General features: G+C 45.7%; 1 protein-coding gene and 1 long non-coding RNA gene across 8 annotated transcripts; both read right to left on the bottom strand.

Annotated features, from left to right (window-relative positions):
- Window positions 1-342: 342 nt before the first annotated feature.
- Window positions 343-2,735, bottom strand: LOC310826836. Of its 2 annotated transcripts, none has more exons than XR_014556011.1 (2): window positions 1,689-2,735; window positions 343-703 (listed from the first exon to the last, which is right to left on the bottom strand). It is a non-coding gene; the product is annotated as an uncharacterized lncRNA (long non-coding RNA). The 2 variants fall into 2 exon arrangements; XR_014556012.1 differs by having other exon boundaries at window positions 2,419-2,735.
- Window positions 2,736-3,831: 1,096 nt separating this feature from the next.
- On the bottom strand, window positions 3,832-11,686 carry LOC310827262 (uncharacterized protein). 6 transcript variants are annotated; one of them, XM_083703029.1, is made up of 9 exons: window positions 9,411-11,686; window positions 8,915-9,056; window positions 8,730-8,839; window positions 8,467-8,616; window positions 5,420-5,524; window positions 5,197-5,302; window positions 4,890-4,952; window positions 4,279-4,461; window positions 3,832-4,189 (listed from the first exon to the last, which is right to left on the bottom strand). In XM_083703029.1, exons 1-9 carry the CDS (start codon window positions 9,486-9,488, stop codon window positions 4,065-4,067), a joined length of 1,062 nt encoding a protein of 353 aa, XP_083559155.1. In that variant the 5' UTR covers window positions 9,489-11,686; the 3' UTR covers window positions 3,832-4,064. The 6 variants fall into 6 exon arrangements, 4 of the variants coding, with proteins under 4 accessions (XP_083559155.1, XP_083559156.1, XP_083559157.1 ...); XM_083703030.1 differs by lacking the exons at window positions 8,467-8,616; window positions 8,730-8,839; window positions 8,915-9,056; window positions 9,411-11,686 and adding exons at window positions 5,635-5,793; window positions 6,022-6,186; window positions 6,339-6,473; window positions 6,850-6,964; window positions 7,099-7,396 and having other exon boundaries at window positions 5,197-5,524; XM_083703031.1 differs by lacking the exons at window positions 8,467-8,616; window positions 8,730-8,839; window positions 8,915-9,056; window positions 9,411-11,686 and adding exons at window positions 5,635-5,793; window positions 6,022-6,186; window positions 6,339-6,473; window positions 6,850-7,395.
- Window positions 11,687-14,314: the final 2,628 nt, after the last annotated feature.

Below are 14,314 nucleotides of genomic sequence, written 5' to 3'. Positions count from 1 at the left end.
CTTCAAATATCTTAAGGGCTCCATCTTAAGGATGGAGAAGGGAGCAAGCTTGTTTTCTCCGGCTCTGGAGGGTAGGACTCGAACCAATGGCTTCAGGTTGCAAGAAAGAAGACTCTGACTAAACATTCGAAAAAATTTTCTGATAGTAAGAGGCCTTCAGCAGTGCAAGAGACTCCCACGAGAGCTCATGGACTCTCCTTCCTTGGGGGTTGTTAAGCAGAGGTTGGATGGCCATCTGCCATGGACACTTTAGCTGAGATTCCTGCATCGCAGGGGGTTGGACTAGATGACCCTCGGGGTCCCTTCCAGCTCTAAGATTCTATGATTCTGTGAAGAAAGACATGTTTGGATTTTATTTTATTAGAAGTTTTAGCAAGCTATTAAAATACATTTTCTTACACACACAAAGTTTAAACCAATTGTCTTCTTAACATGAAGCTGCTTCTGGTATTTCAAATCCTGGACTGCAACAATCAACCTATCTCCGCCACCCTCCATGTTAGAGCATCACCCTGATTATATTAGAGTTGCCAAAACATCCTGAAAGTTGCAGAGCTTTTTTAAAGGAAACCACCGAAATGGTTGAGCTTTTAAAGGAGAGACGCCTACATTATTGACAAACGCCAGAGTTGTTGAGCTCGGACATCAGTTCCGCCCATTGAAATCCCAGCAATGTCCAGGAAAATCCAGGTGTATGGCAGTCCTAGATTATATGCAATAAATAAATGAATAAATAAGTTTTTGTCCAACGTTTCTGTCACTGGATGCTATGTGATAGTATTATTTCTTTGCATTTTGTATTGCTGAACACACACACAAGCAATGCTTGAAACTTCATAAGAAATGTGTCTGTGTCTGTGTAGGTGTAAAGAAGTACAGTGGTAGATATTTTTACAGCATTTTCACAGCATTTGTGGCCTCAAGTTCTTCCTGAACGAGGCCTTAAGAAATTCACTGGTTGTGCATTAAATTCTTTTGACCCACATCCAAATGCAAGCTCAGCCAGGCCCACATTGTGTCTCCCACCTCCTGGTAAAGCAGCAAGGATCATAACAAAATTGGTACTGTACAGCTGCAGGTCACTTGTCCATATTGGCAAATCAGACTCAATTTATTATATGCCTTTGGGCATGAAGAGGTGGAGGTTTTTGTTCAGAAATCCTCCTTTCTAGAGAGAACAGCACTGACTGAACATAAATTCCTTCCCAAAGACCAGCTAGCCAATTGTCACAAAAAGCAGCATTTTTCCAGGATGACATTTGAAGTTACAAATTGTATTTCTACTGGAGGTGGTATAGCACAAATGGTCATTTTGACTGAAATCCTGCACACACTTACCTGGAACTAAGATTGTGTGCAATAGTATGGCAGTAAACATGCCAAGATTGTTCTGTTGGTTGTGCATACCTCAGAAAGTATTTCTTTCTCACTGCTGGTATGTCCACTGATATGCCTGTCGTCGATAGAGCAGTTTGACTAGGAAAGCAGAACTTCCCTCTGCCTCACATTCACTACACATCGACCTGATTTTGGAGTCTGATGCTCCATTACAAATCACCAGAAAAGGGGACATTCATCACCAAAAAAGGACGAGAACTACTTTAATAAAATTTAAATATGCTAATATATATATGTATAAACGCAAATATACAAATGATTGCTACAATTTAAATTTAAACACATCTCACCATAGTGGGGAAGACTGTGGTCAGCTGAATTGTGTGCCTGCTCCGTCTACTGTCAAGGTGGTCACTCTTGATCGGCAAATTGAATACCCCTGGTCACCCCGCTTTTGGTTCCTTATATTTAAACTAGGCTTGGACAAGTCAGTCAATAAAAACACTTTTTCAAATAAAGGACTGTCCTCTGACAGCCCTTCAGATACAGACCTGTCCTCTGTAAAGTAGGGCATGTGGCCACCCTATGGTTGAATGCAATGTGCAGGCCAGTTCAGGCCTAAAGGGTTGTACCCAACTAAGCCCTGCTCAGAGTAGACCCAATGAAATTACTGGGTCTAAGTTAGCCATGTCTGCTAAGTTCAGTGAGCCAAACATACAACCCACTGACGCGCAGCGTAAATTAACACAGTGGTACCTCTGGATGCGAACGGGATCCGTTCCGGAGCCCCGTTTGCATCCTGAGTAGAACGTAAGACACGACTGCGCATGTCACGTTTTGCCGCTTCCGCACATGCGCGTGATGTAATTTTGAGCGTCTGCGCATGCGCGAGTGGCGAAACCCGGAAGTAACACACTCCATTACTTCTGGGTCGCTGCAGAGTGTAACTTGAAAACGCTTAACCTGAAGCACCTTTAACCCAAGGTATGACTATAATGCAGAGTTTTTAAGTGAAAAAATAAGAGCTTTGCTGAGTTAAAATAAACTTCTCCATAAACAACATTGACTGAGATTACATACTGACTCTGCTCATAACTGAGGCAGACTGACTCTGACTGAAATCTTACAGAGAACACAGAGAGAAAATGGCTGCCACTTATAAGGAGAATGAGACACATGTCAGTTAGCCGTTAGGCCTGAATAACTTTAGTAGGCCCAGCACTTCCCAGCCTGTTTATATTTCTGCTCTTTAGGTCTTTGGGGAGTGTCATGTGACAAAGACACATGAGAGCAGAAGCAGCAAAGCAGGCTGGGAAGTGCTGGGCCTGCCCAGTCATTTGGGCCTACTAAAGTTCTCCAGGCCTAACTGCTAACTGCTGAGTCACTCTGACATGGGACTTGGCGGCCATTTTCTCTCAGTAAGTTTTCAGTTAGAGTCAGTCTGCCTCAGCTATGAGCAGAGGCAGGATGCAATCTCAGCCAAGCTGTTTGGAACCATGGAGAAGTTTATTTTAACTCAGCAAAGCTCTTCTTCTTCCACTTAAAAACTCTGCATTATTAATTTCCGCTGCACGTCACCCACGGGGTCCAAAGTACCTGAAGTTTGTGGCTGGAGCTGTGAGGAATTGTGGGAAAGAGGACTCCCGTCATCTGGCTTGGGCCTATCCGAGTTGGTCTCCAGCAATACCTGAAAAGAAAATTTTGCATTAAGGAAGCAAGTTATTTATCCCAGACGAAGCCACTTTCATAATGCCAGGCCTGCTAGTAACCAACATACTTCTTTTTCAAGCTTGAAGAGGACTCCCAAGTCCTTTGCTAGGCCAGATCCCAACCCTTAGCTATGAGGCTCCTTGTTCAAAGGTTAGAATCTCTGATAATGTTGCAGTTACAGATAGGTAGCCGTGTTGGTCTGCCATAGTCAAAACAAAAAAAATTCCTTCCAGTAGCACCTTAAAGACCAACTAAGTTAGTTCTTGGTATGAGCTTTTGTGTGCATGCACACTTCTTCAGATACTTCTTCAGATGGTTGAATATTCCTTCATGTTAACCACACTGGCCTATAGAAGTCAAACAACTTGCCATGCTAGCACTCTAATAATCATAATAATAATAATAATAATAATAATAATAATAATAATAATAATTTATTATACCCGCCCATCTGGCTGGGTTTCCCCAGCCACTCTGGGCAGGTTCCAACAAAACACTAAAATACAGTAACCTATTAAACATTAAAAGCTTCCCTAAACAGGGCTGCCTAAACATAAATCATCCCTAAACTTAGGGGGTGGGACCAGATCGTGGGCCAGCCCCCTTGTGTTAACATGACTGTTTTAACAAAGATGGGGTTTTATATTGGGCGGGTGCTGTTTGATTTGCAGGGCGGGGTTGTTCTAAACGGTTGTTAAATGTGATATGTTGATTTAGATTTTGTATTTGTGGGCTGGAGTGTTGTTTTCGGGGCTTTTGTATTGTTTATTCGTTGTGCATATGTTTTTTATTATTTTAATTTTTATTATGTTCTGATATTTTTATCATTAATTTTGTGCAGTGATTATTTTTATTATGTATTTTGTGCTTTGTATACTGCAGCTTGCTGTTGTGAACCACCCTGAGATTCAAAATCCATCAGTAAAAACAACAATCAAGAACAACATCAACAAGAAACACAACAACAACAAAAAGGTTTCCTACCGCTATGTACGTGAGGGCAGCACCACTCCTCTTCATCCATCCTGATGGCGTTGATGTTCCTGGTGCTGGTCCAGACTGGATCCCGCGGAGAGCAGAAGATGGAATCTCTGCAGCACAACTCTGATGTCCACGTTGCCTTGGCCTAGCGCTGGATGTTCTGCCAGGAGGAAAAAGGGGCTCCTTGAGAAGCATCACATCCAAACAGCCCACCAGATGTCCAAATAGCCCACCAGATGCCTCATTCACCTGGCATGCAGTTCAGGAAGTCCAGCGGGTAAGGTTCCCTGTGAACACAGCGGAGCAGCCTCCTCACAAGGCGCTGGACCCTGCCTTTCTGCCGATGTTTACAGGCCCGCTGCATGATGTTCAGGCAGCTCCTCCCTGTCCTCCTGAGCCCTTCTTCCTCATGCTGCTGCATCTCTTCCAGCCCTGAGTGGCAAGGGAGAAAGGTTGAGCAAGGTGGAGATGCATAGGAAAAGAGCCATCCATCAAAAATATTAAGACAGCCGTTGGGTGGCCCCAGCAATCGGGGCGGGGAGGTGTGCTGGTTGTAGGTGGGGATGAAGGAGTCCACAGGGTATCCACCCCAACCAGGACACAAGCAGTGGTGGTTCCCCTTGAGGAGGAGGAATCAGCTTTTCACAAGGCAAAAACTTGCAAAGCACCCCCACCAGAGCTCCTCCCAGGACCAGGGTATGGGGTAGGGGAATATTTGTGTGTGAGAGAGAGCATTCCAATCTTCTTTGCATGTTCATCTTGTGGCACCTCTGTCTGCACATACATCTGGGAATCTGCCTTCTCCTAAAGCCCTTTCTCAGTAGAAGCTTCCCTCCCTGGCCTCCGTACATCTCACTTACATGTGCCATAGGATGCCATGTCTTGGCTCTGGATGAAACTGGCATCCCGGAAAGCCAGATGACCTAGAGAGACAGGGCAAGAAAAGGGACATCATCTTGGGGCAAAGCAGTGGAGACAGAGGCAGCTTGACGGGGACAGGTATGCTCTGATGCCTCTAGAGGCCTCCACCCTCATGGAGCACTCAGAGCAAAATCTGGGCGCAGATAGGGATCTAGCAAGCGGCCTGGGGACATGCCCATCCTCCCTGCCATTGTTTCCAAGACGTTTCTGTCCATCCCTACCAGGGAAGGACATTGCTTGACTTACCCAGAAGCAGAGCTGCCACCCTGGAGACTGCTGGCAGCCTGTTGGCAGACGGCTTTGTACATGTCAAGGCAGCACTCCGAAGGATGTTCTTGCTGAAGGTCTTGCTCTGTTGGCAAAGACAAAGGAGAAGTGGCATCAGACAGGCTTGAGAGTGCAGCAGAAGAGCCTTGCACCCCCAAGGACATCCCTGGGCAAAGTTGCCAACGAAGCAGAGGGACCTTACCAGATGCTTGGCTGCCTGGTGGAGAGCAAAGTGGAGGCTAAATTTGTTGGGATGCACCCACCACTTGACTTGTGGGGCTAGATGGGAAAGAGCCCTCCTTGCGGCCTGCAACACAAGAAGAGAAGAGGGTTACAAATTGCCGTAAAAGAAATCTCAGAAGCTCCTAAGAACAATCCCTCCCTCCTACTGTGTAAGTCCACCTCCTTGGCCCTCACCTTGGCCACCTCATCCTCGTCTTCGAGGTGAATGAGGATGACGACCAGTTCATGAATGGCTTCTTCTTCTGTTGTTGTTATGGGAAGCCTTTGGTCTCTCACCCAGCCCCGAAGCAGCCCCAGATGTTGGATGGCTGAGGCCCGGACAGAGTCTTCCTCCTGTAGGCAGAAAACATCAGAGATTGTGTTTCTCATCAGAGCAGTTTCCTTTCGCCTGCCCACCCGGGTGTTTTGAGGCTGCTCAGCCCCCTATCCTCCTCCCCCGTGTGATTTCCAGACGAACACCCTCCTGAAGCCAGATCTCCACTGCATGCCAGTCTAAACACCACCCTCTTCCAAAGCATTCCTCCTCCACAGTGTGTGATGTCATGTTTCCCTAATACTCACATGGGCAGCCAGACCGCAGTAGGTTGCTGCCAGCATCTTCATCTCTTCCTCTCCCAGCTCCCTGGAGAGGTAAGCTTGGTCTACCAGGTGCATCAAGTCTGGGAGGACATTGGCGTCTGCACAAGGGAGGGAATCCAGCAGCAACAGCCGCAGAAGCGAAGGGTCCTACACAAAAGAGAGCATCTTTTCAAAGGTCTGAAAGGCCCCACGTTTTTTCTTTTAGCACAGGCCCTTCAGCATTATGTCAGCAAAAGAGTGCTGGGCCATGATTAGAAATGGGATCTGTACCCCCCTCCCTCCCTCTGAGCATCACTTGCCATGTCAGAGTCCAGAAGCAGGACTATCCCTCTGACGCTGAGCTTCCGGACTTGCAGGTGGTCATGTTCCAGCCAGGTGAGGAGCTGCTCCAGTGTATCCTCACAGGGATAGATCTGCAGACGGCAGCTGAGCAGCTAAAGAGGCCCAAAGAGAAAGAAACTCTTCAGTGATGAAAGGTTGAGGCAGGTTCTCTTTTTATCCACCATCTGTAGTTCTGCACAGAGCAAAGCCACTGAAGTGAATGGACCCACGTTTGTCATGGACATCAAATCCAATGGGTCTACTCCGAGGAACACTAAAACAGGCAACAGTCCTTAGGCTCAAAGTAGCCTTGACAAAAGCCACAGAATATGGAAGCTAAAGACAACTGCAAGGTCCAATTTCTGATGAAGGCTGGTTGGGGAACCAATGACACAAAGGGAGCTAAGGAACACAAAGCCCAACACTTGGCAGAAACCAAGCCAGGGCCTCCTTGCTGCACCCATTTCCTCCCGCGTCAGTCCCCCTCACCTCGATGTAGATAGCTGCCGCTACTTATGGCATTCCGGCAAACTCCTGGTCCTCAAGAGCAGCAGTGATGTTTTCTACCATGAGAGGGATCCACCAGCGTCGCTTTCTGACAGCTCTGAAATGGAGAAGCAGATATTGGTAAGGAAGGGAGAGACACCGCAGGAAGCAAACGGGCACAGTCCGATCCTGTGCCTTCAACTCCATTTGCCAGACCATTGGAAGGTCACCCTGTTCTTCCTCTTGCCTCACCATGGCAGACAACCCCTGGCTGAAATTCTCCAGTCAGAAAAGTTGGTCTATGGTGGCTGTCTCTACTTCCTCTCCAGTGGTGCCGAGAAGGAGGTACAGAACTTCCTTAGCCCCTCTGTAACAAGAGCAAGACCAGTTTTACCAGGAGGGTCATTGCCACACACTCACATTCCTTCCCCATCCTTCCTCCCTAACAGCCGCCTGAAGGAGAGCCTCCCTTAAAAAACCAAGTTGGACTGGAAGCCCCCAGAGGCTGAAGGGAAAACAACTCCATTGGCCCCTTTGCAACACACTACTCACCAAAGGAATTCCTGGTCGTAGTGGAAGTTGACAACCATCCCCAGGAGAGCGATCAGCAGCTGTGGGAAATTCTGGCGCACAGCTGCCTTGTATTCCTCTATCCTGAGGATGGCGTGGAACAGGCTGGTGAGATGTTGTTGTAGAAGAGAGAGGTGCAAGTCACTTTCCATGCTTTTCTGCAGAATACAGAAACCCCTCGATATTACCCTGGGAAGAAGGAAGCCAGAAAGCAAATGGTTTGTTCTTACCACTTGGGTGGCAGTTTCTGCCAAGGGGCTTTGGTAAAGCTGCTCGGCCATGAGATGGAGCAGTTGTTCTTGGTTGGCCGATGCCAAAACCTCCTTCCATACTCTCTCGCAGTCTCTGTGAATGCAAAAACAAGAGCAATGGTCAGATTCAAATCTTCTGCTTGCTGCCATGCTCCAGAGAGAGGAAATGGCACCTAGGGCTTTCTGAACAAGCCCTGCAGCTTGCCAACCTTCCCCTTAGCCCAGTAGAACCTGGAGGGCTCCATACCCGAAGGGAAACTGGAGGAGGTATTCAACCACTTTCACCAGGTGGTGGTGTAACAAGATGGAGAAAGTGAAGACGGCCATGTTTCTGCCCTCCACTGTAGGCCCCTGGGTGATTTTGTAGAAGGCCTCCAACAGTACCTCCACCTGTCAGAGAAAAGGAGAGGGTTGCTTGGAGAGTACAAGGAAGCAGGGCTGTCTGCAGGCGGATCCCTCCATCCCTCATAGAAAGAGGGACCCTTGACCTGTGCCACCACAGCCATCTTCCTTCAAAGGTACCAATCAGGGTCCTTGGGAGTATTACACACAGGCAGCTCCAGGGAACCAGTTCCCCTCTCCATTGTGGGTCAAGAGAAAAGCTTACCAGTCTGCTCCCAGGAGGAGGAGGATTCCCCATTCCTGAACCCATGTTTCTCAGGACCCTTGGCTGAGCTTCTTGTCCTGACATTGCCAGGCCCCTCTCAACAAACATGTCTCCTGGCTACCCAATGGCATTAGGTTGCCTCCCCTACACCAAATTGGAGATTCTTCTCTCCTACCTTTGAAGACACCTTACCTCTACTGCTTTGCCGCTAAACTGCTTGATGAACTCTTGCAGCAGGTGGGAGATATCCAAGGGGTCAAAGCTGTTCTCAAGAACCAGGTTGCTGGCCAGGAAGCACATGGCCTCCAAGAGCTGCTCCGCAGGGAGAAAGGCGCCAAAGACCTGAAGCAAGAGAGGAAGGTCAGAGATGCCCACAGGGCAGGGCTGGGGAGCAGAAAGCCCAGGTGCTTTCTCTGAGGAACCCAGAACATGTGGCTTGAGAGACAGCGACTTACCCTGGCAAGAGAGTAACAATTATTCACGAACAATTCAGGAACCGGTCCTCCGGTGGAATTCTGAGCTCTAATGATGAGTGTTTGGTTCCTTGACGTTCGTGCCAGCATCTCTGCAAAAGAAAGCCAAAGTTAGTTTGGGTTTTGCTCACCCCACCCCATGCTGTGATGCATTCTTCCAATCTTACCTTCGTTGCGCCGCAGGATGGGCAGAAGATGGCAGAGGGCCTCTGCTGCCCGCTGCCTGCACTCCAGGTCTGGATCCAATGCACACAGATAGGAAATCGCAACCAGTTGGCCAAGGGAGGATGCAGGAAGCACTACCAATGGCTGAGAAGAAACCCAGAGAAGGGACTGATAAGAGAAGCAACCCTTCACCATTTTTCATAAAACATTTTTATTAAATCTTCAAAACATTCCAAAACACTTAGCATCCTATACAGAAAATATCAATTTCTTTTTGACTTCCCACCCCTCTTTTCCTGATGTTTGCTTTTTACTTCTTTTATCAGCTGTTTTACTCACTAGGATTCATTCTGCTATGGCCCAGCTCTGTTCTTAAAATTGGGTATGTGCTGGGATGCCTGATTGTCCCTTGGGCACCTTGCAGGGTGGGCCTAGAAGGAGCAGCCTGAAGGCCTTGACAGCCCTGCATGATTGCAGTGCTTTGCTTCAGTAACTCACATATTCCTGGATCTTCTGCAGGAGGTTGGAAAGCTCTCGGAGCACCTTCCTTCGGACCATCTTTTTCCCACTCTTCATCGTGGTGACGACATCTGTAAGTCTGGCCTTCAGCTGGTCCTTGCTGAAGCCTTCGGGAGGAACGTCAGCCGCATCCGGTGAACCTGTGGTTGGGATCCTGAGGGGAGAGAGGAGTAGCACTTGTGTAAAAAAGTTTTATTGCCTCCCATCCTTCAAAGACCCCAAGCACCACCACCATAGAAATGGATGGGGGGGGGCTTTTGAAAGCAATTGATGATTGGTGGGAGGGGATTAGCACAGCATTACCTTGGAGGAAGATCCTCCCCTTCTTCCAGGCTGATTTCTGATATTTGATCCTCGTCGAAATCAATTCCCTGTCCACAAGAAAAGAGAAACAGGAACGTCAGAATGTGAGGAGTGGATCAGACCCATTCATGTTTTTGTGTTGATCAGGAAAGTGCAGGCAAGGTAGGTTGGGAAAGAAACTGAAAATCTCTGTCCTCAATTTCCTTAGAGACCTTATTCATCCATTCATTACTTTAGAGCATTTGTACCCCTCTCCTAAGCCAAAAAGGCTCGAAGAGAGCCTTCCATGAAATCAAATGTAAGAAACTCCCTAATCGCAGACTTCTATTGTAATAAACAATCTGACCAACAGAAATATAACACACAAGGAAAGGGGGCAAGGAGGGCAGAGGAAAAGACAACTCACAAGCTCAGGCCCCAGGGTCTAGAATGCTGTTCTCATATCTCCCACTGAGGCAGCCTGATGAAATGGCTGCCGCCACATGACAGTTGGGGGACAGGTGGGCATTAGCTCTGCAGAAAAACCAGATCCATCTGGCACCCCCTTCCCCTCCACTGGGCCAGCTGCTCACACTCTTTTCTTCTTCTGTTTTTCCCTTTCCCTCCAAACTATAGTACAAAGATAACATCCAGCATATGTAGAAATAGAAATGAAGCCTCTCCCAGATTCACATGTACATTAATCAGAAGGAATCCTCTGTTCAAAATAATATTCAATCGACTGCAATATAGAACACTAAATTTTCCTTTTCGGCATTCCTTCTCCCCTTCCTACAACTTGGGCAAAGCTCAACCCTTTCTTTGACTTTGGATAGCTCTTTGCCAAACTTGGTGAGACCATTAATCTAGGTTCTAGAGTTATGTCCTCTGGCCATGGCAACCTCCACTTACCTCCAGGAATCTTTGGGATGCCATCTTCTAATGTAGTGACTGAGCGAAGGTCACTACAGGCCACCACTGCAAACCTCGAGATGCTGAGAATGCAGGAACCTCAGTTCAAATGGTCACAAGTTCCATTGCTAGGCAACGGCCCTTGAGAACATGGAATTCCCGGCCTCAATGCCAAGGTTCTAGGAGAGTCCATGTGGCCTAGTAGACCTCATGATTAGACCTTATGGATAAGTTAGCTAGCTAAATGGATACTTTTGTGCCAATCTCAATAATGGTGGAATTTAATTGATAGGATGTTGTTTTGTTAACTGGCTAATGTGAAGATAAATGCTATGATTTCTGAAATGTTTTAATAATGGATTTCATACAGTATGCTTATGCCATTTTAAATACCTTTGTTCTATTGTTGTATTGATGTTTGTGTCGTAATGTTATTGTGAACTGCATTGAACATTGCTGGGAAAGCAGCATATAAACAAACTTGATAATGATAAAATATAATATAATGATAAATCTGTATTTTACATAAAAGCTGCAGAGGCTGAGATTGACTTGCCCATGGCCACACAAAGGTTCCATGTGATTCAACCTGGTTCTCCCATATGCAAAGCTATCACTATCCACTGCCTCCAAAATTGGAACATTAAAGCCCACACTTCCTGTTGTTGGTGGTTCATTTGAAATGATTCATGCATTGTAGTCATTAAAAAAAAGTTTGAAGGGTAAAGCTAAGATGCTGAAAAGCAGGAGAAAATTGCACAGATTTCTTATCCTTCATTTGAGTGAATGTGTATGTTTTTTGATCATCTTGAGAGAAAACTGTTGACCACATGTGTTGAAATACAAGGCACACCATATGGCTGAAAACATTTCCTTGTGGCTGTTTACATCTTCACACTAGTTGTCTCTAGCTTTTACCTGAACTTTCCCTGAAAAACTAATGTGGTAGCATTTTCACAAGACAGAGACGGTGAGTCAGGCCTCTTTTAATCACGTTGATTGCCCAGTTTGTCATATGCCAAACTTCTGTTCTTATCCTCAAGAATAAAATTATGTTGTTATTGTAGCAGTTCTCCTTTCTGCACTGACTGTAAAACAGTACGCTCTAGTGGTAGAATACACACACACACCCCAGTTGAGACTGAGTATTTTGACATAAGGCTAGTTCACATATACAGGGCAAATCTGCCCATTTTAGTTTCTCTTAGTTTTTCATTTTTCAGACACAGGCAGTCTGGAGGGAGAGACTTATGCTATGCATGAATTACCCTCAAAGGTGGACACAATGAGGCAAAATACTTGTACAGTTTTAAAACAAGAACAATGGGAGTTGTTCCACTGGTGTCAAGGTTCATCTTCATGTAACAAGAAACCTACACAAAAAGGGCGGGATGGTGGAAGCTTCTAAATGCCTAGCAAATGCTTGTATTTTCATATTGAAATGCCCTCAGCTTTTGGGAGCCCTGACTAAACATGCCATTGCCAAAGCACCCAGGATTTTATGCATTTAACTCAAATCTTGCAGACCCAAACTAGAAGCTGAAGCGCAAAACATGGGCTTGGTACCAGTGCTGGTGGGCAGGACAGAAGGCAGGTGAAGGTTGCGATTCGCTGCTTCTGCGCATGCGGTGACGTCATTTTGCGCTTCTGCGCATGCACGAGCGGCAAAACCCGGAAGTAACCCTTTCTGGTACTTCCAGGTCGCTACAGGATGTAACCTGAAAGAATGTAACATGAAGCAAACGTAAATGTATGACTGTACAGACAAAGGTATTTTGTTGTAAATATGAAGGTAGGGTGGCAGCTGGATGAAGGCAGTCTGAAGGTGGTGAGACAGTGACCCATTTGCCTTAATGGAACAACCTCCACTGCATAGGTGTAGTTTGACCGCCTTCAGTGCAAAGAACTCTTGTGAATGTCATGGTTGTACCTGGGGAATCTCTCAGAGGCCATGTGGTATTCAGTACAACAAGACCCACCAGTGTGATGTGACTTATCTAACTTAGAAAAAAGAACCCCATTGCCATTATCAAGAGCAGGCATAGACAAACTCGGAGCTCCAGATGTTTTGGGACTACAACTCTCATCATCTCTAGCCAACAGGACCAGTGGTCAGGGATGATGGGAGTTGTAGTCCCAAAACAGCTGGAGGGCTAAGTTTGCCTATGCCTGATCAAGAGGCCCAAGAGGTGAGACTCCACCTAAGTGTCAGCAGGTACTATAGGGTCATAAAGCTCTCCCTAGGAGTTAAATAGCCATGATGAGATTAAGAGACCTAAGAAGCCTTACACTTGTCATGGTTTATTGTGGGCAGGGCTAGAGAGAGACCTGCACCCCAGAAGCTATATCCTTTAAAGCTCCAGAGCTTAATGAGGAAAAGAGTAGTCTTACAGAATGGTATGCATCCAGGGGTAGGGTAGGAAGAAACTTTTTTCAAATCACATTAAATACAAGCCTGCCTAATGGACAGTATCCAAAACAATGAACAAACCAAAGCACAGCCAGCCTTCCATTTTGCACTGCAGTTTTCCAGCTAAATTATATTCATAAAAAATGTACAAACTCAGGTAAAGCTTCGTAAAAATGCATATATTGGTGAAAATAATGTACATAAATGCATTATATTTGGGGAAACAGCTTTGCTAAAGTGTTATATTAGGATAATTTCACACTAAAAATACAGAGTTTTTAATATAAAAACAAACATGTGGAAAACTGAATTTAATATTTAAAAAATGAAAAACTGAGATAAACAAAAATGAATAGATTTGCCTATCCCTAGGTATTGATCAGCAAGGCCTTCAAAACTGGCTCTTCCCCATAAACTCTAGGTCATAATAAGAACAAGACATCTATAGAGCGGGGCTGGGGAAGGGGAGTGGCATTCCTGAAACCTAAGCGTCCAGCTTTGCCACAGGGTATTCTTGGTTTTCTTCATTTTCTTCCTCTTTATGTCTGTGATTGCTTTGGGGCCTTTCCCTCTTCATTTTGTTCTTCCCAGTGGGGGAAAATGGCTTAGTTGTAATGCAGAACCGGTTTGGTGTGTTTCTCCCTTGCCCAATTGTCCACCTTAGGCTAATGTTAGTAAACATGCATTAAATACAAGCGCTTTAAATCTTGTCAGGGGTGTGCGTGTTGCGAGGATGAAAATTAGTTATTAGCCTAGCTTTTCATCCACGCATAATAGGATGCTAGAATCAGAGCTGTTTGCTTTGGGCCATGGGAAGCATCATGCTTGAAGATGTCTAGTTCTGAATGTACAAAGTGTAATATGTTTAAAATAAACAAACACAAGGCAGAGGCCCATTCTACATAATGAAAGCAAAATGTGGGCTCTTTACATATTATCCATTACATTTTCTGCAATAACACAAGGCGGAGGGAGAACAGATGTTCTCTCTGTTTCTTCCATTTTGCAAAAAAAGGAGGAAAGAAACTTATCACAATAAATTTCTTATTCCACCTAAAAATATCTTTAAAAAAAACAACTGCCATAAACCCATTATTTTGCACCTTTTCTCTCTCTGTCTGAAGTCACAGTGAGATTACTTCAATAATTCTGCATCAGAAATATTACAGATTCTGAAAGCAGAATATGTTATGTGGTTTACTCATCTAAGTATTCAAAACTCCAACGGGAAGCTCAGATTAGGAAATACGAATGCAGAAAGTTTGTAGGTATGAAACTT

This window comes from Podarcis gaigeae (genome assembly GCF_964106915.1).
Source record: "Podarcis gaigeae genome assembly, chromosome: 11".
Taxonomy (NCBI): domain Eukaryota; kingdom Metazoa; phylum Chordata; class Lepidosauria; order Squamata; family Lacertidae; genus Podarcis; species Podarcis gaigeae.
This window is presented reverse-complemented; position numbering and strand designations above follow the sequence as displayed.

Excerpts from the sequence above, each read along its gene's own strand:
- LOC310827262 (XM_083703028.1), bottom strand. The coding sequence starts at position 9,488 with ATGAAGAGTGGGAAAAAGATGGTCCGAAGGAAGGTGCTCCGAGAGCTT. Across the intron at positions 4,953-5,196 it reads GGTGGCAGCTCTGCTTCTGG|GTCATCTGGCTTTCCGGGAT; the intron begins GTAAGTCAAGCA and ends CTGTCTCTCTAG. Across the intron at positions 4,462-4,889 it reads CATGGCATCCTATGGCACAT|GGCTGGAAGAGATGCAGCAG; the intron begins GTAAGTGAGATG and ends CTTGCCACTCAG.